The 21211-nt window shown below is 40.4% G+C and overlaps 5 protein-coding genes across 6 annotated transcripts in view; 1 reads left to right on the top strand and 4 right to left on the bottom strand.

Moving 5' to 3' along the window:
* LOC131892423 (ankyrin repeat domain-containing protein 12-like) overlaps window positions 1–1924 on the bottom strand; it is a 13206-nt gene extending 11282 nt beyond the window's left edge. Inside the window, exons 1-2 of the mRNA XM_059242292.1 lie at window positions 275–1924; window positions 94–236 (exon numbers count right to left, since the gene is read on the bottom strand). Of these exons, the coding sequence (XP_059098275.1) occupies window positions 94–236; window positions 275–1816 (1685 nt within the window). The 5' untranslated portion in view covers window positions 1817–1924. The remainder of the gene's footprint in view (window positions 1–93; window positions 237–274) is intronic.
* A 1000-nt stretch (window positions 1925–2924) lies between these two features.
* LOC131892425 (transcription factor GAGA-like) lies at window positions 2925–7759 on the bottom strand. The gene is made up of 6 exons (XM_059242293.1): window positions 7233–7759; window positions 6229–6512; window positions 5567–5796; window positions 5336–5494; window positions 5084–5259; window positions 2925–4200 (listed from the first exon to the last, which is right to left on the bottom strand). Exons 1-6 carry the CDS (start codon window positions 7487–7489, stop codon window positions 3747–3749), a joined length of 1560 nt encoding a protein of 519 aa, XP_059098276.1. The 5' UTR covers window positions 7490–7759; the 3' UTR covers window positions 2925–3746.
* Window positions 7760–10599: 2840 nt separating this feature from the next.
* Window positions 10600–13527, top strand: LOC131892426 (F-box/LRR-repeat protein 15-like). 2 transcript variants are annotated; one of them, XM_059242295.1, is made up of 5 exons: window positions 10600–10837; window positions 11541–11880; window positions 12347–12534; window positions 12605–12751; window positions 12925–13527. In XM_059242295.1, the coding sequence occupies exons 2-5, from the start codon at window positions 11566–11568 to the stop codon at window positions 13250–13252; spliced, it is 978 nt and encodes a 325-aa protein (XP_059098278.1). In that variant the 5' UTR covers window positions 10600–10837; window positions 11541–11565; the 3' UTR covers window positions 13253–13527. The 2 variants fall into 2 exon arrangements, with proteins under 2 accessions (XP_059098278.1, XP_059098277.1); XM_059242294.1 differs by having other exon boundaries at window positions 10601–10916.
* The window catches only part of LOC131891269 (uncharacterized), a 9047-nt gene continuing 1287 nt past the window's right edge, over window positions 13452–21211 (bottom strand). Inside the window, exons 2-8 of the mRNA XM_059240799.1 lie at window positions 19164–19475; window positions 18979–19098; window positions 17021–17708; window positions 16724–16953; window positions 16243–16662; window positions 14606–14939; window positions 13452–14535 (exon numbers count right to left, since the gene is read on the bottom strand). Of these exons, the coding sequence (XP_059096782.1) occupies window positions 13571–14535; window positions 14606–14939; window positions 16243–16662; window positions 16724–16953; window positions 17021–17204 (2133 nt within the window). The 5' untranslated portion in view covers window positions 17205–17708; window positions 18979–19098; window positions 19164–19475 and the 3' untranslated portion in view covers window positions 13452–13570. The remainder of the gene's footprint in view (window positions 14536–14605; window positions 14940–16242; window positions 16663–16723; window positions 16954–17020; window positions 17709–18978; window positions 19099–19163; window positions 19476–21211) is intronic.
* The window catches only part of LOC131891268 (uncharacterized), a 4662-nt gene continuing 1019 nt past the window's right edge, over window positions 17569–21211 (bottom strand). The window contains exons 2-4 of the mRNA XM_059240798.1: window positions 19164–19475; window positions 18979–19098; window positions 17569–17708 (exon numbers count right to left, since the gene is read on the bottom strand). Of these exons, the coding sequence (XP_059096781.1) occupies window positions 17569–17708; window positions 18979–19098; window positions 19164–19475 (572 nt within the window). The remainder of the gene's footprint in view (window positions 17709–18978; window positions 19099–19163; window positions 19476–21211) is intronic.

The following is a 21211-nucleotide window of genomic DNA, read 5'->3' as shown; positions in this document are numbered from 1 at the left end:
GGTTCATCAACTTCAGACGTGGTCTTGAGGTCATCTTCCAAAGGTTCTTGAGATCGATTCTTGTTGGCGATTGGGAGCCACTCCTCAGACAAGGTAAATGAAGGGTTCTCCAAGGGATCATTGTCGGCCCTATCTTTGGATTTCTTCTTCTTTTTCCTTTTTGGACGTGGTTCATCAACTTCAGACGTGGTCTTGAGGTCATCTTCCAAAGGTTCTTGAGATCGATTCTTGTTGGCTGCGTACATCCGCCTTGGCCAGATCGATTCTTGTTGGCGATTGGGAGCCACTCCTCAGACAAGGTAAATGAAGGGTTCTCCAAGGGATCATTGTCGGCCCTATCTTTGGATTTCTTCTTCTTTTTCTTTTTTAGAGGTGGTTCTTCAACTCCAGATAGGTTGATGGCATCCTGTCCTGGTGCTTCTGGAGAGTGATGATTTATGCTTTCTTTCATTGACTTTTCAGATGGGGTAAAGTCGGAGATTTCCCATTCTTGTACTCCTTTGGACCGTTTCTTTTTCTTCTTCTTCTTCCTAATTGTCTTATTATTCTCAATACTTTCTTGTGACAAGATGTCCGGCAGGTTTTCTGAGGCTTCGTTTTCAATCAGTTTTGAAGGTGTTGGGTTCGGCTTTTCAATTAAATCACACTCGGATATTTTTTTCCTTTGACCCGATTTTTTCGTTTTTAATGAGATTGGCTCATATTCTAATGGGTGTTTGAAAGGGGCGTCTTCCAGTATTACTTCTTCATCATCTGGGGCGATATCCACACGATCCTTTTCCGACTTTTTCTTTTTCTTGCTCTGGCTCTCCTTCACCGATTGCGTTGCATTGTCTTTGGGAGCAGTTTCAGACTGCTGAATTTGCACATTGGCAAGAGGTTCTCCATCAAATATGTTATTTTTTCCCTTCTTTACTTTCTGAATAATGGCTTCATTGAGGACCCGATCATTTTCCTCCACTGGGCATAGACCCAAAGGTACTACGCCAGATTCGTTTTTATTTTTCTTCTTTTTCTGGCATACCTCTACATGTGAGATTGGGCCAGATTGATCCTCTTGACGGAGAATAGACTTCTTTTTCTTTTTGACACCTTCATCAGGAACGTTCTCATCTGGCGGGACCATCAAGGTCTTCTTTGCCATTGTGTGACTAGCTAACTGACCAATATTTTCATTCATAACTGCTTCTGATGACTGGCTGTCTTGAGAGATCTCCAATGGTTCTCCCACATGTGCATCATATAATCTTTTCCTTTTCTTCTTGCCTTTATTTGTACGGCCTTCATCTTGGACTTTCTCCAACGAGTCATTGGAGATGTTCATGACATTAGCTGCCATCCCATCATTAGGAAGGTTTTCCGTCTGTTCCCTTTTCTTTTCCTTCTTCTTCTTCTTCTTCTTTTTAGTCTCGTACGACACGACATCCCTTTCCTTTCTTAGCATGCATTCCAATATGTCCTTTCTCTGGCTTTCAAAATCCTTGTCTTCATTCTCTTTGGCCTTCTTCTTTTCCTTCTTTTCCTTCTTTTCCGGCTTCCTCTCGTGATCGGAAATGCTCACGAGATCGCCTCGTTCTACTTCCAAGGACCCATCGAAATCACTGGTCAACTCAATGGGAAAACTAGCCGGACCTTCGTTCAACGAATACACATCCACAATCCGGAGATGAGGGGCCAATCCGCCTTCAGAGCCTTCAATCGAGCCTGAGCGATGGGCTCCACGGGCTTCTTGGGCTTTGGGGGAAGCAAATCGTTGATAAGCCGCGACCAGAAGGTTTTGACGCAAATCTTCGACATTCGATGGAGGCGGATCCATGTTGAAGGCGGGTCCAGGACGAAGCAAGTCCACGTGGGGGACGGAACACTAAGGCTTGAAATCCACCGGGTTGGCGCTGGAATCCTCCAGATGGCGCGCTTGGGCAGGAGACGCTAGCGACGCTAGAGACCCCGGGGATTAGTTGATAATCATAACAAATCCTAAGAACCGGAATTTCATGCGTGACTTTTTCTTGCTTTGTTCCGAGTTACATAGATATTCCTTGAACTTGAAGAGGCCTTGGTTAGCTTGGCCCGATTAGGACCTAAGTCTTATCCCCCTAAGCAGAGAATTTCAGCGAAGAAATAATCGAATCATACAAAAGCTTATTGGTCAGCCATATTAGCTTTAAACGACTGAACTGTGGAAGATTCCATGTCACAACTGAATTTAACAGTTTAGATTTCTTCTTTCATGATAATATTAGGAAGAGGGACGCAATATTGCTCTGACATCAAGATATTCGCTACCAATACACTTCAAACCGATTATTTACACGAAACACACCGTTGGTCAGGCAAAAATTAGGTTTCAATCGACAAGAGATCCTGATCACTGGCGTAGTTGAACGACTTTTTCAAAAGAGCAATGACTAAAGGTAATGAGAATGTGCAGAGCTAATGCCAATCCAACAATATTGAACCAGAATCGGAATAGGACTCAAAACCATCCTCACAGCTTAAATGTTCAACTAAGAAACTTGCTCTTTTTTCCAAGAAAACAGCAAAGCCTTCCTTTTTGCATCAAATTCTGAGCCCTAAATGTCTTGATCGCAATGTCAGATTCTTCTAACACGAAACCTTGCCCCATGATCTCTTACGAGTATCATTAAATGGTAACTAAAAGTGTTAAATTATCTTTTCATTATTCTATTCAAATTATAGCGATATAATTAAGCACATGAATTGAACTGTCGATTTTCATGGCAACTGACTGTTCGATTCGAATTCAATTTGTGTTTAAAGTTGTAAGCGCAAACCATTACATCGCTGGTTGGTTGTTTTTTTTTTGTGCAGCTATGAACAACTCTAATTGTTGCTAAGTCTTAAAATTAGCAGTTATTACACACCGAGCTGTGGTAAAAGGATCTAAAGACAAGATTTTTGCTTCACTCTTTATTATGTCAAGCATTCACATTGATTTCCGTTGGAGTAATTAGCCTAGACACGTACACGACAGACGTTAGAATCATGTAAATGACGATGTAGACATAGAGATACATTAAACTTTCTGTTTTAAGAATAATGATAATGTAAAGATTTCATTGAGTACTAAGGAATGAGATTTGATAGAATCTGAATGATGGGTGTTCATAAAGGAATTGAGCGATGAATGCACATCTGGAGGAGTCAGAAAATCTAGAGTAGAGGGGATCAAAAATTTACAATTTCCAAATTCCGAATTCTAGTGCACAACCTCGTTTCATTCATCTGATGCTCGTTGTTCAAGTTTTGCGTGGCTGTTAATCATTGAAGAAGAATAGGTGAAAATAAAAACAAATTTATTTATACACGTTACATGAAAAAGATTAGGGACTAAATAGCGTGCTTCAATTATTCATAATTTATCTCTCTATTTATCCAAAGATACTTACTTATCAAACTTACGTTTTTTGCTTGCAATTTTGTAAAGTCAATCATCAAAAAAAACTTCATACGAGTTAAAATTTAGTTTGAGCTTCAGAATCTAGATCCGTGACGGTTAGCAGTCGAAAACGAGCTATGGTCTAGAGGGAAAAGCGATGAATTTTGTACTTCGTTAACTTTTACCCATGAAAAACCATAGAGAAGCCGAACCAAGAGGGAAGATCAGGTGACTTGGCGGTTGATTTGGAACATTCAGGTCACACAACATGATAGGGAGTAAAGAAATGGCAACAGTAACCCCTAATGGAAGGGTATCATAATACTTAAATTTTGTTTCAATCCCATTACAAAGAAAACCCCTTTTCCTGCTTGACTAGGACCATTTCAGCACCCACAACGGGTTCTTCCAACTCGCACTCAACAATCAGTTGCTCAGGAGGGTTTTGCAATGGGTCATTAACCACCATGTCAGCAGAGGGCGGAGTTGGAGTGGCTTTTTGATCCCTATCATCCACTCCGCCTTCGGGTGGTTCCAGCTTTGTTCCATCCATTTTGGTCTTATTGCCTTCTTCATCACCATCCTGGCCCCCAGGTATGTGCAGCTGGGGCATGACGGAAGTTTCCAGGTCTAGATCTAAGTCAAGATCATCTAGTTGTATGGGTCCCACAGCCATGATCTCACTTGCCATGTGCTCATTGCCATGGGCTGGCACACTGGCCACCATTCCAGGGGTCACATGTTCTTCATACCGGGCCACGTACCGTTCCAAGATTTGTTTCCTTGTGGCCTCTGTCAAGCTAAAAGAGATCGGAGGTAAATTGGGGGAGGAAATAAGCCACAAACATCTTTTGTTGTTTTTTAGATTGCTAGACTAAAAAGGTTTTTAGACTAAAAAGGTTGGGACTTTACAGTGTTAAAAGAAGGTGCAAAAGGTATCTGATACTGTACGTCTTCAAAAGCATCCATGAGCTTTGTCCCAACCCAGGATTTAGGGTCAATTCTAGTGACCGTAGAGGCTTAATGTGCGTTTTGAGAGCACCTTCAAGCCCTCAAGAATCAAGGCTAGTTCGAACAATGAAGTCCACTTCTCTTCTTTCTCGGGCTCCTTCATTGTTTAATTTGCTTCCCTCTAATATTTGTAGGGAATATGTAGGCCTTGTTAATCTGGTTGCATCTTTCAAGTCAGACTTGGACAAATTTTTAGACAGCATTCCAGATCAACCCTACATTCAAGGGCTAGCTCGGTCTGCCAACTCAAATTCATTGGTAGACCAAATATCATATAAAGAGTGAAAGGTAATAAATGGACGAATTATAACCTTTCATTTTAGTAGTACTGGGAATTACATTCCCTGTAGCGGTTAGAAAAGCCCGTGAAAAAACAAACCAAAAAAAAGTGATAATAATTTTGCACCAGTTTGCGATGTAATGGGATTACAATTCCTTTTTTGAGAGAAAGATCGCATGACAGGATTTTGTTGCTTATTCCCTGTTCATCATTATTTGGTCTCAAAGCATTATACAGTAAAACCAATATGCTCTTTGGCAATTCAGCTTGAAAGTGACAAGATGAAAAATGATAATTAAACATCACAGCAACATACCAGTTAGTTATCCTTCATATGTTGTTGGTTAAAAAAACAATTAACGATGCACTGAATTCTTCCTGTATTGGCTTACTTGTACAATTGAGCATGTTTGTTCCTCATGTGTCTCTCCAAGTTGAACTTCTTAAATTGAGTGAATCGACAAAAGCATAGAAGACAGATAATCTCCCGTCCCAAGTTGTAGCAAAGGTAGCGCTCCGCCCAAATCCTCTTGAATGCGCCACAATCATTTACCCCATTGGCCACCACCTGTAATCATGAAGGAGACAGGCTTGTACTTTTTTTCTATGCTTTGCTTTTTTTCGCTCTTCATTTTGGCCATTACTTGAGCTGGAGTTAGCGTTTCATGGCTGTGATCGGAATGGTTTTGAACTTCATCATTATGCCTAGGTGAGGATTCTTCCATCCAATTGACACCATCCCCATCAATGGCGGTGGCAGTTAGGAGGGATGCTCCATTGTCTGTGGTTTGAACTAGAGAAGCCTGGAAACAAATCCGCAGCAACCTCATGAAACAATATCACGAAACCAACGCGCCCACATAAAGCAAACTTACTTGATCAGAGCTAACGATAACATGGGTTGTTGGATGAATCAAAGTGTGGGTAGCGGTCTGGTTCATGGGACGCTTTTTGATCCCTGATCCCAACTTGTGTTCATTGAGCCTTCGCTTCTTTCCTTGAGTGTGCCCATCGTGGAATTGAGGATTGGGAGAGGATGGGGACGCGGGATGAAGAGGCAGAGAAACCGGGACTTTGATCTGGGACACGAGCTCATTGATAGGAACTAAAAGGGAACACATGGGAGCTTCAATGCTCTCTATGGAGTTCTCATGTAATTTGATTGTTTTATCAAAAATCCGCAAATGTACACGAGGTACAAGATAGACAAACATTGGTCAACTGAGAGGGAAAATCATTTGAAAGCGTTGGTTTGGTTCGATTTAACCATATCCTTTTTAAATACTTATGATAGGAGGTTTTCACGTTAGGTTTGCAGATCGATGTTTTTAATCATGTCGGCAGTTGTTAGTCTAAGATCAGATGGTTCAGTAACTAAGTCTGTAACGCCAACGTTCTTTTTGTGACGCCCAAAGAGGGCTCCATCAGAGCTCAAACTTGGATAAGAAACTCATTAAAGCCTTTTTATATTTTATATAATCAAGATTTGAGTAAGAGACATTTTAAAGCACCTCTTTTGAATCGAGACTTGGTTTACCTTCATTGTTAATAGAGTTGTGGTTGTTGAGCACTAGTGAGCTAACTGGAACGGTGGGCAGTGTTGGCAGATGGTTGGTCTGGACAATATGACTCGTTCCTCCATGATTCTGCAGGGTGCCCATGGGATTGGGTGTGGTTGTGACCAGGGTAGAAAAGCTTGGGGTAGTGGGCTCATTATCCGAGAAGCTCTTCAAGAGACCCTTGATTTCCAGGAGCTCGGCCGTCCGAAGGAAGTCCTGCAACTCATGTTGCGGTACAGAAACCTCCCCGGTATATATGAATCTGCAATTTTGATCAGAAGTTTAAACAAAAGGAGAATTCCGATTAGTGATTGTTCAACATCTCAGTCAATCAGTATCTATCAATCTGTGTGATAATTAAAGATTGTAAAGGCATCTAATCACGGATTTGATTCGTTGGCATTATTGTTGACGGCAAACACGTGATCATGACAAATGAATAAGAGTATCATTACAAAAACGTAATTTTTAGCGTACTTGGCAATCACAAAAAAATCACTCACTTTTGGAGTGGCATTTAGGTAGGAATTAATACTTCGCCATTAACGTTAGGATTTTTGTGTTTGACATAAAAAAGTAAGTAAAATAATAAACTAGCTTTCTAAACGCCTACACAAACTGTTGGTGTCCTTTAGTCATCACGGAACTTAGATGTCGCTTTGAAAGCTGAATACTTCGGTAAGAGCTACATTTTCCCAGAGTTATAAGTAAAGAAACGACAAGCCAAATTGTTTCTGGTTCACTAAATTTGCCCTGATAATGTGATTGAATTTAACCTGATTTTTGAAATACATAAGATTGGAGCGGCTCTAAATAAACTGATTAGCTAGGCACTTTTGCTGCCCAAAATACCGAGCTGTTTTGATAGCAAATTGTCGTTGGCTTGGTGTAAGTGACACTTTCAACCAAAGAGCTCTACATGTATTTTCCATTCCTCCGCAGGGGCTCCCGTTCTTCGAAAAAAGATTTTAAAAATCCTCACTTGATAATGTTTCTCAGGTCCTCATATCGCACATCCTTGAGGATGATGATGGGATGTGGATGTTGGTTCTCCAAGAGGATCTCTTCAAACCAGGGTGAGCAAGCCGAAAGAATGGCTTGATGAGCCTTGATGGTTTTCCGATGCACACTCAAAGTCACATTACACAAGGATTCACGGGTTAGGAACTTGTTAAAAGCCTCGGTCAGTTTCTGCGAGTAGTTCACCCAAGTCAGTCGAAAGTCCTGATGGGCTTCCATCGTGTAGAGATCCAGCTTTAAAGTGAGCGGTTCCCTCTGGTCCAAAGAGGCAAAGTCATCTTGGAAACAGAGTGATAGGGAGGTACGAAAAATCCGATCTTTTTTGACACACGGAACTGTCAATAGGTCTGCTGTTTTCCTGTATATTTTCCTGGCCTTTCTCAGCCTTGAAGCCAACCCCCCTAGGAGGCAAGACGAAGGCGGCCTTCAAGTCAAGTCTGGGCTTGTTTGGCACTCTCTCCTCTTGTTCCAATTCCGCTCGCCCTTCACTAACTGGGAACTGGGAACGAGCACGACCATAGAACTAAGATCCCTTGAGGGGTCCAGGGATGACTTCAATCTGGACCAGTTCCGATTGAAGGAAGTGGCTTAAATGAGTTTTAGGATTAACATGGAAAAGTGATCATGAGTTTGCACTGAAAGGGTTTGTTCCATTTTGATTCCTATTTTCGTTTTGATGGACCAATCAATCCCTCAATGGAAAGTGAAAGTTGGCCTCCTTTCTCTTTTGAACTGGAGCGGGATTCGGGATTATGGAACGTGGAGCGTCCAAACGTATGTCTCTTGTAAAGGAGAGAGTTGTACATTAATGACTTATTTATTTATTTCTGGTCGCAGGAACACGAGATTTACATTTTCAAATTTGTATGGTTCCTATTGATCGACAATACGGATTATTATATTCCACGTCACAAACAGGTATGTTTCACAATGTCTTTGTTGCTTCTTTGGATTCATATTTGTTATTACTGAGCAGATGGGTCATAGGTCTTGATTATACTCTTCACTTCAGCTTTGTTTTCTTCCTCCCTGATGTGCACATGTGATGTCCAAATTTCAACAATTCTGGCATAATTGACTTCTTGGTTGCATGGGGAGGGTAGGCTCTGGACGATCTTTGGCTTTTGTTCTTTTCACCCCACATGAACCTCCATTCGTCCGGTTGTAAGTGGATGATTTAACCAGTCTTTTCCACAATGTCAAGCCATTATAGCTTTTGCACTCATTGCAATAACGTCTATAGAAACCTGGTTTGTTTTCTGTAAAATACGTTACACGTTATATTCCTCGTGTTTTCTTATTGATATGTATTCAGGGCAGCTTTCATGACCGTGGAGTGGAGAGAACTTATCTTCCTCAAGACTGGATCATTCGAGTCGAGTGCGTCTGAAATAACCTCAAGCCCGTATCTGAGTTTTGATGTGAAAAGTGGTTCAATCATTTCCACGACCAGCACTGATCTACTTATTCGAGCCCTATTTTCTCTGCATGGAATATTTCACCCCAGAATGGGATTTGTTGATGTTGACAAAGAACCTAGTGAAGTTTCTTTGCCAATTATTGGGAAATATCGAAGGGTTTGCCTGTTTATAAAACAATTCCTAATTTGTTGGTGGATCAAATAGGAGATCAAAACTTAGAGGTGCAGGATGGATGAGCTTTCATATTAATAGTATCGAGGGCCACTTTTATAGAAGTTTATAAAAAACGCTCTCTGACAGAATACAGAGTTGGTTTGGTTGAGAGCGTAAAAATACTTGCGACGAGAATAAATTTTGCAAATGCTGAACGGATGGTGATGTCAACCAAAATAGTTCGAAAGACGTGACATTAAAAACTTTCATCGTTCTCTCGAGGGATAGAAGTCTAAAAATGTCAACTTTTCGCAATGTTTATTCTTGTTGAATACAACATTCGAAAAATATAAACGATCTGGTTTACAAAAAAATCCCATCCATCCACTTATTTGAGTTTTCTGTCATTTTCAAAATAAAATAAGGGAAACTTTGTGTTATTTTTTGATAAAAAAGGTGCAGTTGAAATAGCTTTTGCGGTATTTTCACCGGCCAATTCATCATCATCATCACCAAACTTTGGTTTGATTAGTACGTATGTTGACCTGAAATTTCAAACAACTTGGTCAAAATGTCATTACATAACAACTACAAAAAACTGCAGACCTTTTCATCAAAAGTTATGCACTCACATTTCAAAGTGCAAAGCAGCATTTGAAACGTAATAGAAATACGGCTTTGTATCCTGATATCTTGTAAGTACGATAAGTAAATAAGTCCGAAGTCGCAGTGTTTTACCAGCCAAACTCCTCATCGTTTCAGTAAAATGAGTATATGAATTTTGAGAATTTTGGATAGGCTTTTTTCACCAAATAGTTTAATACCATCTCTTTTATATCTTTCACAAAACAAAAAGATGACCATTACATCTGTGCTTTTGTACTAACAGATATGGAGCAAATAGGGCTTTCGTACAATTCCACTCCTTGCATGGGATTGATGGAACACTGGCACTTCAATCGGATTGGAGAGCGTTTTTTGATTCAATACCTTGAGGAGAAAAGGATTGGTCCAAGAGAAGGTTACATAAAACCTGACTTCCCCTTAATTGTAGGGATTTCGGTTTCGTATTTTATCAAGATGTTTTTAAAAAGGGCTATCAGTTGTTCTAGCACTAAAAGTAGAGATATTTTGGCGGAAAAGCTGTTCCCATTCCATATTTATAGATTTTCATTGTCACGGATTGAGTAAAATAGAAAAAAAAATATTAAATTTTTGGGGGCTTAATTGCCATAGACAATATGTTCACGGATTACTATAAACGTGCTTGATAACCATGAATGAACGTGAATGTTTAATCAGTTAACTCGAACTATTAATCAACGTTAAATAAACAACGCTTATAGGTTTGCTGAACATAGAATATTTTATCCGTTACTTTGGTTAGATAAAGACTGGCATCGGCGAGAATATTCTCTTGTTTCTATGTTTGTTTGTCCGAAGTTAGGCAAAGCTGAGGGCCTAGCTCCGCCCAATGACAATAAGCATATTTTTTCATTTTTTGTTACCATATATGTTCTCTAGACAGGTAAGCAGATTGTTTCGTTTGCCTATTTTGTTCAATTCTCAAAACCATGAACTGGTCCCCATTCTCGTCACCCTGAACATCAAATAAGCCATTTAGGGCCCGAGGAAGTTTTTTATTGAGTAGAAATATCGCTTTCATTCAACAAAATCATCTTTTTACGTTGCCCATGCCTCGTTGATGTTCACCCATCTTGAATCAATTTCGTGTCCAATGCAAAAATAATGATCGAATTTGGTCACCCTTAGTGTTTACTACCATTGGCCTAATCCAACCTAACCTTCTCCTACCCAGGACCTTTTCCTAAGGACCACTTGGTCTTCTCCCCCCACTTGTATGTCCTTTCCCTTTTCAGATGAGTAAGATTGGCCTGACTCGGCCTTGCTAAATTGGCCTTTATTTCTTTTTCCTGGTTTCCTTCAACAAGCAAATTCACTGAAACGTTGCAGAGGACGAAGGAAACGGAGGGTATGGAAGCATTGGATGTGCTCAAGACAAATCATAAAATGTGTTCATGAATCATTGTGGGACATTAAATCACAAAAAAGTAAGAAACTGTAGTTTTATAGTTTCACGTATTTCGTGCAAGATCATATTAGTTGTAGAGTCATAAAATGCTATCTTGAAAATTTGTGATTTCACGAGGCAAAATTAAGATTGCATTCAACGTCAGTTCTTTTAAATCATGAAACATTATGACATTGTTTGATAATTGACAGCCTTGAAAAGGGATGTTGTTGTTCCTTTTGAACCATAACTATGGCTTAAAATGTTTTAAGTTTATTCATCTCCTTAACAATGGAGTCATATTTATCCGTGGGCCTAGTCACAACAATCTATCAAAGCTATGGCTAAGGTCCTGACATTTCACCTTGTGTATTTTATATTGTATTATATATATCACATGTACTTATTATATTTGGCATTGTCAAAAAGTTAAAACTAATTATATCGATTCTATTTTGATGAAAATTAATCTTAAGAGTGGGAGAGACGCAAAGAATCAATACATATTTTGCATCTTAACATTTTAATGATCGTTTGTCTTACCCGCCACCTTGGACCGGATTATTCTAAAAACCTATAAAAGAATGTGACAAAAAGTCAAACTTCAAGAATGAAGAGCTTTGTGCCCATAAAATAAAAGGACCTCATTGTATCTTTTGTCTAGATTCCAATCCAAATCCGATGTGATTATGGACAAAGAGGCCAGTGATGTGTCTTTGTCGTCTTTGGGAGAGACCTCCTCCGGGTCAGAGAGGTCTTCCATTGAAGAGATCCTGTCCAGCATATCAGTGGACGATGTGACAAGCAATTCACAGAACCCGCTTTTGAGCTTGTCCTGGCCGGATATTCTCATGGCCCGAATTCTGCCTCTCCTTAGCATAGAGGATGTGTTCAATCTGCGATCGTGTTCGTCTGGATTCCATTGCCTCGTGGGGCATTACTTTGCCACGGCGAGGCGATTAAACTTCAGCACAAAGAAAACCATCTCAGAAACAGCCTTTAAGGTAACGGTTACCCAAGGTCAAGTTTCTAAGACTTAAGACGCCAAAATACCAGCCGAATTCACGCAACCTTTTTGGCTTTGGGAGGTTACTTACTCTCGACACACTGGTTTTCCACTTGCTATTGCTGAGAGAAATGTCCCAGAAAATGAAATGGAATGAATCATGCTTGAACCTAAAGCTACTTGTAAGCTTACGTCATTTCTTAAAATAAATGAAAAATAATTCCTTGAATTCTGAGGATTGATTGTGCTACAGAATCCTCAACTTTTATTTGGCTTCCTATCGGTTTTTGGTCCTACATATATCTGCAAAATTTCATACTGCATTCAGAAAAAAATAGTGTAGTTCTTTAGCATTTCTGTAAGATTTGGCCCTAATTTCCACCTTGAACCTACCCTAATGAAATTGTTATTTGTAATTTTTTGCTTCTGCCTGATTAAACACATCTCTATTCTATTTTCTACAGATAATCACCATGGACAGCCGTTCTCTGAGATGTTTAAATGTTCGTGGTTGCAAGATTGTAACGGACGAATTGATTCGGCCCATCTTCGTGAACAATAAGAATTTGCACACCGTGAACTTGGCGGATTGTCACCATTTGACAGCCGGATGTCTTCAAACATTGACAATGAACTGCAAAGCACTTCAAGCGTAAGTTTACCGATCATAATTGAGGATAGAAGTGCAAATGATATCTGTACGATCATATTTCAAATTACAGACTGGTGTTGAGAGATTGCCATTGGGTAACTCGTGCAAGTATGGAGTACTTGGCACATCATCAAAATAAGCTGCGGATGATCGACCTTACCGGATGTTGGGAATTGGTGGACAATACAATCTTCCAGATCCTCTCCAAATTCACAGCGTAAGTTACCGTCATTAGATAACCAACTTTCATTTGGGATAAAGTTCATTTTCCTATTAAATTGTCAGGCTTTGACTCAGGCACGGTTGGTTTTTGTACATTTTGGGGTTACCGGATTCGGTTTTGCGACCATTTGGTCGAACCAAATCGCTAATTCTTTATTTGGTTTATAGATTGGAGATCGTGTACTTGTGCAATATTTATTCGCTCACCAATCAGACGATGCGTGCATTGGCGTCCTTCACCAAACGTCTAAAGGTGCTGGAGATCAAGGGTTGTTGGCGGGTTACAGACAAAGGGGTTTCCCTGGTGGGAGAGTACTGCAAGGACCTTCTTTACTTGGGAGTGGCAGATTGTCGAGACGTAACTGAGGCGTCTTTGCAAAAGCTTCGAGCTCGTGGGATCAAGATGGATCGTCAACAAAATCCTTTTTATCGCCCGGACGCTGGGCAAGACGTCCCAAATCAAAATCGCGATCGACCTCTACGGTTGCAAGTTTGATAGGCTTTTGTAATAACCATTTTTAACTTAGCACTACAACCAACTTCGAAGCTTCTTTTTTTGTCAGACTACAAAAATCAACTTCTAAAAATAAGGACCATCGTGTCCACAAGTGTCTTATATGAGCACTGACGGGGCCTCTAGGTTTCCAAATGCGAATTGTAAATCATTATTTGTATATATATACGAATCTGTGTAATCATATCTTGAAAAACATGTGTTCAACTCTTTGTTTAACCCTTGTTACGACACGCAATAAAGTATTATATATGATATCTCTCAGTCACCCTGTATTATCCCACCCAGTGTTAGGAAACGCTAGATTTTGGGCAGTTTCGGCAGGACAACAATAGGATTCTCTCGCTCCAAAACCTTCCTGCCCTCCGTTTTGTAGTCAAAGCTGCAGCCATGAAGCTCTGGATGGCGATGCTTGGCGCAAAACAAGCCCTGACAGGAACAAGAAAACCCATTGGTAATGTTAAGTTTCTTCCGACACTTGGCTTCATTGCAGCGAGGCCGTGGGGTCTTCTTTCTCTTACGCCCTTTGGCGGAAGAGCTGCCTGGGCGCCCTGTGGCAAAGGTAGGTCCGTTCTTGCCCGATAGACCAGAGGTAGACCGCTTGGAGAGTTTCGAGGACGTTCGTCCGGACCAGTTCCTCCAACTCTTCTTCAAAGAGGACCCGGACCCTGCCAGGAAATCAGGGGTGGAGGTCATGGGCACATCAGGTACAAAAATGTTGTCTTCCGCCCCAGACATGGACGCCGCGGATGAGCCTTTCTTGGGACGGGATCGTGCAGCCATGCTGCCTTTGACTTGGTCGAAGCTGGTCAGCTTGTTGATGTCGGTAGTAATGAGTTTTTGCGTCTTCCGGCGGCGGATGATTTCCACATTGGGGTCATCAGGGTCAAGTTTCAAGTCAATCACATCAATATCACGGTTGAATATGTCGTCCATTGCAGACGGGAGAGGGGCGCTGGATCGCTGACTGAGTCCCAACTGGGATTCGTTCTTTTGGAGCCATTCAGGGACGGTCCTCATTGGGTTGTTTCGCATCATTGGGAGCGTGGTTGAAAGACTGGATTGCCGAGACAGGGACCTTTGACGGGCTTGGTGGACAATTTGACTTTGATTACTGCTACTGTTGTTGTTGTTGTTGTAGTTGTTGTTCTTGTTATTGTTGTGTGTGGCGGTATTCATGGATTTATTCGGCTTGGTCCCAAAGCCCTGCAATGGTTGGATGCTGGTTGTTGTCGAGGACAAATCGAGGTCATCCATCCTCAAATCTGCAGAAAAATATAGTGAAACTTGCTTTTTTGGACGTCCATTGATCACTTGTATGGTTTAATGTCTTACCTGATTTTTGATTACTTGTGTGGATGGGTGGAAGGGGAACTGAGTAGTGAACCTCCATTCCCTCTTGGAGCACACTCTCTTGTGGTTGCCTAACATGCACGGAGTCCTTACGTGCAGTTTTTCCACGTTCTCCTCGTTTTGTGGTACTGCGGGGTCGTCGCCTTTGTTGAGAGTGAGACTCTGTAATGGAGCCGCGAGGACTTGCGTGCCCTGCAACCTTGCCATTTGTGGGAGGATATTGATTGTTGTTGCCGTTGTTGCCGTTGTTGTTCAACCTTGATGAGGCTGAATTGGAAGCACCAGATCGTGTTCCCGTTTTTCGCCGCTTCTTCCTCTGTGGGAGAGTAAAGGAAAAAGACCGAGGTCACTTACTCATGGGTACACTTCCATGCCGCTTTTTTGGTCTTAAGACAATTGAATGTGCGAGCAAGGATAAGTGGTAGTGCCATGACTTTTTTGTTTGATGGAAAATTGTTTCACTGGGAGTGCGTAAATAATGGCTACACTTTTTGGGTTGTCGCTTTCAAAAGGAATAAGTAATGAGACTTTTTAAGTTCGAGCATTAGCTTTAGTTACTATTGCCATTTAAGGTTCAAAATATCATTGTCTTCAAAAGGGGCCTGTTTCAAAATCCCTATTTGATTACAATATTTTTGGACGAAATTGATATTAATTCATTTTCAATGTGGTCAAGACACAATTAAATCAACATGTTTCCATTTGTTTTGGCGTCAGGACCTGCACCAATAATGCATTTCGAAAAGCACAAGATTTTTTCTGGGATTTATATATTGAGTAACATTTTGGAGTTCACAAGGGAACTTTCTTGCTTAGACATTTTGTAATTCTCAGCTTTAATGTTAGATGGCGCAGCAAAATTTTCAAGGTTAATTGCCCCACACAGCCACTTTATCATAATTTCCGGTTTTCTTGAGTAAGGGTCATTGATTTGCTTGACTGCTAGAATATTTTGTTACAAAATTCATTGCCCAAGTTACATTTGTTTGGTTCTGCCAACAGTTGTTAAACAGTAATACTTTGTGGACCAGGTCTCCAAGCTGTTCCTTTAAATGAAGACTTTAAGCATGGCACTCCACGCATTAAAGTGGCCTTCAGGTCGATAATATTGTTATGACTTGTGGCACAAGCAGCATTCTACATGTGCCATTAGAAATTATATTCTGTAGGGTTTGGAGTCCCATAGTGCTTACCAATAACAATGGTAACTCTGGACAAAGTCGCAAATAAAGAAAACTACACCATCCTGATAATTAACAAATCTGCCCTTTTCATTTGTGGCATCTGAAGGAAGTATTTTCAAAATGTAATGCACCATGGTTTGTTTGGGCTCTAAATTTTATGGCAAATATTTCGGTGGGTTGCCACTATACCTTCGCTTTTCTATGTGTAAATGTCTTACGCAATGACATGACCGTATGTATCTCTAAATATTTATGCAAACAAAATCAAGAGTTACAAGTGTAGACCATGCTTATTCGCACCCGGTACTAGAAAAAATATATTACACAAGAAACTGTAAACCTTTCAAACGTTTTGTGGGTTTTTGTAGCTATTGATATTTTTTTTGTTTTTTTTAAGATAAAGTTTGTGAGGAGAGCAGGCATCTGTCATTTTACTGACATATTAATTGGGCAAGGCCAAAGTGTCATTTGATTTGGCCTTATCAAAAGGTACCAAAAGGACCAAAGGAAAAGGACAAGGATTTCCATCATGCGAGTAGAATTTAACTTGGTAGCTTTGAAGATGAAAAAATAATATGAATCGATCCAAAGACAAGTTCTCGTCACCTTTTCCTTTTTCAAATTCAAATTTTGAAGTTGTAGTCTCAGATCGGTCATCTTATTCATAGTGAGTGCGTTCATTTTCAGCCGCTCCTCCAGGGCCTCCTTGTCCAGATTTGGATCATCTTCAGCAAAGAGGTTCTTAGCCGAACTCCCAGACCAGGAATCAGAGAGCGGGGAAAAAGACCCATCGGCCTTTTCCAACACATGATAAAGGTTCACTTGATCACCCTCCCTGAACAACAGCACAGTGACCTAGGATTCGTCAATTTGATTGATTCCGGACTTTTCCTCAAAAATTTAAGCCTTCGCTTGCCTGTCCATTTTTGGGCATCTTGTCCAAAAGCTGGGCCCGGTTCCTGGCCATCAGGTCCCTAATATCACGGGGAACCCTCTCGGGATCAACAGAGCGACTCATGGCGGATTGGGGGACCGGAATTCGGCGCGTATTGATCGGACCTCCCCGAAGGGCCAAGATCAATTTCAAGGTCGATCCGGACTCGATGTGATACTCGAACAAGGACGGGGCGTCCTCCAGTTCCTTCCCTGAGCACATGATCGAATGAGATTTCCCCAAATTATTACCATAAAACTAGGAGGAAGAAGCCCTTACCCAAGTGCAACAAATGCATTTGGCTCTTGGGAATGCCTTCCAAGCGGTGAAGGCGGCTCTTAATGCTGCCGATGGTCTCGTATTTGGACAAACGCATCTCGAAGATGGTGCCGACCAAGGATTCCACGCAGATCTCGATCACGTCATCGTTGATATCGTCCAGATCCGACTCGAACTCGGACATGTTCACAAAGGCTTCGGAGCAATTTTGGCTCTACACACCCACCACATGATATGGGTTATCAATATTCAATGCTACCTACGAGTGATTGACACGGTGTTGTTGTCGGGGACTACCAATCCAACCGTCAATCACGCCTAAAGTGGTCATTGTTCCACTCTTGCCTCTCTGTGTAGCTTGCTTTGGGGTCACTTTCTAACGTGTTCCGAAATTCCCCCAACCAACATTCTGTGGAATTAGAAAGCAGAACGAGACAGACAGGTATTTATTCACCAAAATAGGTAAGTAGGGAACTTGGGATCTACGCGTGCAATACAATACAGGTCAATTGGGCCTGATGTTTGTTGTCGGAACAGATGACCACTTCTCAATAATAGTAAGAGGATCGTATAGGATATTGACAGTTCATGGTGAAAATGCCGCGATGAAGCTCGGTGTGGCAGCACTTCTCTTGATTCGGACACTCAAAGTCGTACGAACAAGACCGAATGTAATTCCCGGCCACGCCTAAAACCGAAAACAAAAAGCAAAATCAAACAGTAGCTTGTAGTTAAGGTTCATAACTCTACGTACTTAGAGTGGACCGATATGTGCAAGATCGTTATCAAATGACTAACTATTGCAGAAATGAGTGACCGATTACTTATTGTCCACAGAGTTCATTGACAAAACGTAATTGAAGAGGCCGAAATTTGAGGTAGGATAGAAATTCGGCCATTTCTATTTACCATCCTAACAATCTAGCTATGCGCAAAATTTTATGAATTTTTTTTTTTTTTAATTATTCTGAGATAAAAGAGAAGATAAAAAATAGATAAATAATCAATATAATTCATGATTCACGAGAGGACACTTTGCAAAACAATGCACTCCTGATTCATTGGCTCTTGGTCATTTTGAATTGTAAATTGCGAAAAAGGTATAAGTTGATATTGCCGTGAAAGTAAAAATAAATCAAATAACCCAATTGTGATTTTGCACTTCAACAACTTACCCATCAATGTTTCTTTTGTCATTGGAATAAATGTCTGTGATATATTGAAACTAACTTGCATTAATGAGCATGTTCTGGAAGGTCCCATCCATTCGAACTATTGCGTGCCATGAACTGTGGCAAAAACTTAGGCTGTACTTTAACGTAACTTAACCATCTTTCCAACCCTCTGTTCTTGATAAAAAGATAAACTAAAAGCAGTAAGTACCATTTTGCTTAAGTTTTGGTGTAGCCGTAACCTCAATTTAAATTATATTTCCTTCCACTTGGAGGCCTCTACAATAAAGTGCAAATCTTGGTGCATTATGCAAGTCCACTTTCCTGCCTTGCCTTTTCCACTCAACGGAAAGGAATGTCGTCTCTGACGTGCAAATCCTAATTGCACCAAATATTATGTGTAGGAACCTGTTAAATCTCTAACAACCCTTCATTTGCTATAACCTGAATAATCTTCTTCGTCCCTCAAGCATCTTATTGTGATTGTTAAAGAACCCTGAATCTTTAGTTAGTTAGATGACGCTACATACATTTTCTAAAGTATTGTCTCACCATCTTACATAAAAGAGTTGAGACTACACTTTGTGCAAATTCTGTCTGGAATTGTTGCCCATGTAACATGTGAACACCATTAAAACGTGCCTATACTGCTTAGTGCCAAAAACTGTGTTTTTCAAATTGTCCCAAATTTGGACCTCATTTTGTAATTAACCAGATTAAGGTAATAAATTCCGAATATAATTGTCACACTTTCTTTCGGACTCTATGACTTTTCCCAAAACTCACTGGATGTTTTCGAACTGTAGGTGCTTTGATGGTGGTAGTCCGACTGCCAATCCGATCTGGAGTTCCTGGGACAGGATCCAGGCTTTTGAATCCCCTGTGGATAAGTTGGCGACACTGGACCTGAAAACGCCAAATAATATATTTTTCATCACTTCATAAATATGATATCCAAGATTCACACGTACTTATGGGATTGTAAGGGTTATAGCCTGGATATGGAGCAGATGGGTACTTTGGAGGGAGCTGCGGGGATCCTGGTGGATATTGAGGGTACTGAGGGTATTGCTGCTGATAAGGAGGATAGGATCCGGGATAAGATCCAGGGATGGCAGGATATCCAGGATTGTGGTAATGTTGATGCTGGTGGTAGTAATCATAGATCGAATTTGATGACCTTGAGCAACAATCTGGATTGAGGGAGCGTGAACAACAATACTCAGCTCGCTTGGAGCTCTTCTCGCAATCAGTGAGCAAGCAATGGGCGGAGAGGAAAAAATCTAGGATGAAAAAGAATGCAATTGCTCCATAATCTTATGTCTATCTTAAATCTTGAGTTGAAGCAATTTTATTCTGAGCTTGAGTCATCCTGACTAGCGCCGGGACGAGTCCGAATTCGAGTCGCAATGCACTTGAGTCTTTTACTCGGTTTTGGAGGAATTGGCCACTGTGAGTCGACACTAGTCCGAACGCGTCAAAAAAATAAAATAATTTTTGTTTTAAATTTCGCAAGGCGAGTCTATTTGCTTGACCTGACTGTATGAAGAGGCTCGAGTCCTCTGCCGGACTTGAGTCATTTGGCCGACTCGACCCAGCACTAATCCTGACACCCAACATATTTTGGTTTCGCAAGCCATAGAGCTGATTGTTAGCTCAATTAGGGACTAAAAATGTGGCAAAGAAATGACAATGGCTGGCTTAATATTGGCAAGAAACTATTCCAGGAGTTTTGTTCTGGAAACTGGTGAATGATTTCTTTTGACGAACTGATCGGGTTTAACTACTATTCACTTTTAAATTGTGCTTTTGCACAGCCTCAAAGAAGAGAGAACACCCGTCTAGCAACCTCTGTGCCAAATGAGGTTGTCAAATTCGGTTTGAAAAGTTCATTTGATTGTGCTTGCAGATCCTGCAAGAAAGTTTCAAACGGCAAACAGATCACAGATCCAAAAATTGACCATTTCGAATGAGAACATATCTTTTCGGTTTTTGGGGTTTGTAAGGCTTTACTTATCTCTCCATGGAATGTAATCCCCGGCAAAATTATATTTAAAATGAAAGATTATGATTAGTCTATTTTTGACCAATTGGACATTTTGCAAAATTTGGGTTACCATTGAATTTAAATTGTCAGACCGAGCTAGTCCTCGCATGTAGGGTTGATGGGGAATGCCTATCAAAAACTTATCCAAGTCTGACTTGAAATTAATTATTAAGGGATCAAGATCTACGCAATCTCAATTAATATTAGAGCGATCCAAGTTAAACAATATTGGATCTCTAGAAACAAGAAACTATTCATGAATATTATATTTCTCCTAAACTCAGTAATTATTGATTATTATGAGCCAATTTGAACCATCAATATACGGGTAAAAAGAGTTTGATTTTATTCCAAAATGTTTGTTTTTAAGTCATATAGTACAACCAAACTAAGCTATGAAAATACGTAATTTGGCTTGAAAAAGTGGAAATGCGTTTGACAAATGAATTACTATTTTGACGTCTTTACTTGGCAGAAATGGGGCACGTCCTTTTGTTTTTAATTGAATGATAACTCATTTGTTCTAAGCGGTATCTTTTTAGATTTAGCCTTTAGATAACGAAAAAAGAAAGAGAATTTAGATGCAAACCTAAACCTTGACTATTCAGGCTATAATTCTGAAGCATCTTGAAATGATCATCTCGGAAAAAATGTTGAATATTTTTGAAGACAAACATTTCTTTGCTAGAAATAACTTTAGGACAACTGAAATTGAATTTGAATTATATTCAGTAAATCAAGGACACTAAAGCAAGGAAACGCCACCTTTTTGTGATCACCAAACCTTTCCCGCCAAGTAAGGCCTAAATTTTTGCCGCTGAAATTTTTGAATGTCAGTTATTGGCATAATTATTGAACAAAATATGTGACTAATATCATTTTCGTAACCATTGATGGTATGTGCTTAAAATCAGGCATTCAGATAAACTTAAAATGACTTTAAACATGTCTTAAAGTACAACAACTGAAAAG

The sequence above is a fragment of the Tigriopus californicus genome, chromosome 12, assembly GCF_007210705.1.
Source record: "Tigriopus californicus strain San Diego chromosome 12, Tcal_SD_v2.1, whole genome shotgun sequence".
In the NCBI taxonomy this organism is placed as follows: Eukaryota; Metazoa; Arthropoda; class Copepoda; order Harpacticoida; family Harpacticidae; genus Tigriopus; species Tigriopus californicus.
Note: the sequence above shows the minus strand (reverse complement) of the source record. Positions and strands in the feature narration are given on the sequence as shown.

Coding starts and splice junctions, on each gene's coding strand:
- LOC131892425 (XM_059242293.1), bottom strand. CDS start 7,489: ATGGAAGCCCATCAGGACTTTCGACTGACTTGGGTGAACTACTCGCAG. Junction 5,797..6,228: donor CAACTCTATTAACAATGAAG/GTAAACCAAGTC, acceptor GTTCCCTTTTAG/TTCCTATCAATGAGCTCGTG. Junction 5,495..5,566: donor TTATCGTTAGCTCTGATCAA/GTAAGTTTGCTT, acceptor ATTTGTTTCCAG/GCTTCTCTAGTTCAAACCAC.
- LOC131892426 (XM_059242295.1), top strand. CDS start 11,566: ATGGACAAAGAGGCCAGTGATGTGTCTTTGTCGTCTTTGGGAGAGACC. Junction 11,881..12,346: donor TCTCAGAAACAGCCTTTAAG/GTAACGGTTACC, acceptor TATTTTCTACAG/ATAATCACCATGGACAGCCG. Junction 12,535..12,604: donor AACTGCAAAGCACTTCAAGC/GTAAGTTTACCG, acceptor TTCAAATTACAG/ACTGGTGTTGAGAGATTGCC.